Raw genomic sequence first — 1750 nt, forward strand, 5'->3', positions numbered from 1 at the left:
ATAATTTAAAAATCCATCATTATTAGCTTAAAATTTTTAATTGTAAGGTCATTTAAATTTTTTTTCTGATTTCTTTTAATATAAAACTTTGAGTGGTAGTTGAACAGAAACAAATGTACAAGTGTCTGTTTCTAGCTTTCTGTGTGTGTGTGGTTTGTATAAGAAAAAACTGTTTCTAAAAATACAGTCTTATTGTCTATCTAATATTGTGGTTATCTTTGGTAATAAGTAATTCACACTTGGGTTTTGTGTGGCACTGTAGAATAAGTAATGGACTGAAAACTGCAATGTGGCAGTTCAATCCTACAAACCCATCCTTGGAAACCCTATATAGGATCACTATGAGTCAAAGCAATCTAGATGATACTTAACAATAAAAACAGCTTTATGCCTTAACTGATAAGTTCCTCACAAGCTTAATGCCTGGCTTCTTAGTAGGCAATTTGCATTAATTAAATGTTTAAGTTCCACAGTCATAAGGGCATTTGAGTTGTCCACATGTACTTTACAAAATTCCCTTTTCCTTCCAAAAGTTGACTTGGCAAGCTTCCGCTTCATTTCCTACTACTTTAGGGACACTCCTGTCATCAAGCTGGGCACTGATTTTGTTAGATTTTATCTGTTTTACAGTAAAATTCCAATTCTGATATATCAACAATATGGAGCCCTAATAAGCAGTAGTCTAAATTCAGTATTTTGAGGAAGTTGTCCTAATACCTGTAATTTTGTCTATCAAGAGTTTCCAGTAACTCTGGTCTGAGGCAGTTGAGAACTATAGGTCTAATATGCATATTTAATATCACATGGTTTTTATTTCCCTGCCAATTTGCAGAGTTCAGAAGTGATGAATATGAAATTCAGAATGATCTCATATTATAGTCATGTTAGCTGAACAATGTGGAAAAAGAGTAATTACTTAAAGTTTGGAAAGATTTGATAGTGAGAGGAGGACATGGAGAAATGAGAGTGTGTAAGAGGAAAGAGGAGAGATAAGGAGGGAAAGAGAAATAGAAGGAAGAGAAAAAGAATGACAAACATGCATGGAAAACCACAAAAACCATGTATACCTATTTCAGTGTATAATATAGATGAGAATGCTTCTCTGAAGTAAGGTATCTTTTTACATCTGATTTGTGTATTCCATCTTATTGTTTTCGTCAGAATCATCAACAACATGGAAACAGAGAACCAAACAGGAATAGCAGAATTCATCCTCCTGGGCCTCTCAGAGAATCCAGAACTGCAGTCTCTTCTCTTTGGAATGTTCTTATCCATATACTTGATCACTGTGACTGGGAACTTTCTCATCATCCTGACCATCAGCTCAAACTCTCACCTTCATATTCCCATGTACTTCTTTCTCTCCAACCTGTCCTTCACTGACATCTGTTTCAGCACCACCACAGTCATCAAGATGCTGGTGAACATTCAGACACACACCAAATCCATCAGTTACACAGGCTGTCTCACCCAGCTCTGGTTTGTCCTGGTTTTTCAGTGTTGGGAAAATTGTCTCCTTGCTGTAATGGCCTATGACCGGTATGTGGCCATTTGTCATCCATTGAGGTACACAGTCATCATGAACCCCCTCTTCTGTGGTCTGTTGATTCTACTCTCCTTGCTCATTAGTATTCTGAATGCCCTGCTCCATGGTCTGATGGTGTTGTGTCTGTCCTTCTGTACAGACCTGAAGATTCCCCAGTTTTTCTGTGAACTTGCTCAGGTCCTCAAGCTTGCCTGTTCTGATACT

At 37.3% G+C, this 1750-nt stretch overlaps 1 protein-coding gene across 1 annotated transcript; it reads left to right on the forward strand.

Annotated features, from left to right (window-relative positions):
• Positions 1-1174: 1174 nt before the first annotated feature.
• LOC102829830 (olfactory receptor 7G2-like) lies at positions 1175-1750 on the forward strand (the record flags this gene model as incomplete). Its single annotated transcript, XM_006877456.1, has 1 exon — positions 1175-1750. A coding segment is annotated over exon 1 (576 nt), but the record flags the coding sequence as incomplete, so codon positions are not given.

The sequence above is a fragment of the Chrysochloris asiatica genome, unplaced genomic scaffold (assembly GCF_000296735.1).
Source record: "Chrysochloris asiatica unplaced genomic scaffold, ChrAsi1.0 scaffold00502, whole genome shotgun sequence".
In the NCBI taxonomy this organism is placed as follows: domain Eukaryota; kingdom Metazoa; phylum Chordata; class Mammalia; order Afrosoricida; family Chrysochloridae; genus Chrysochloris; species Chrysochloris asiatica.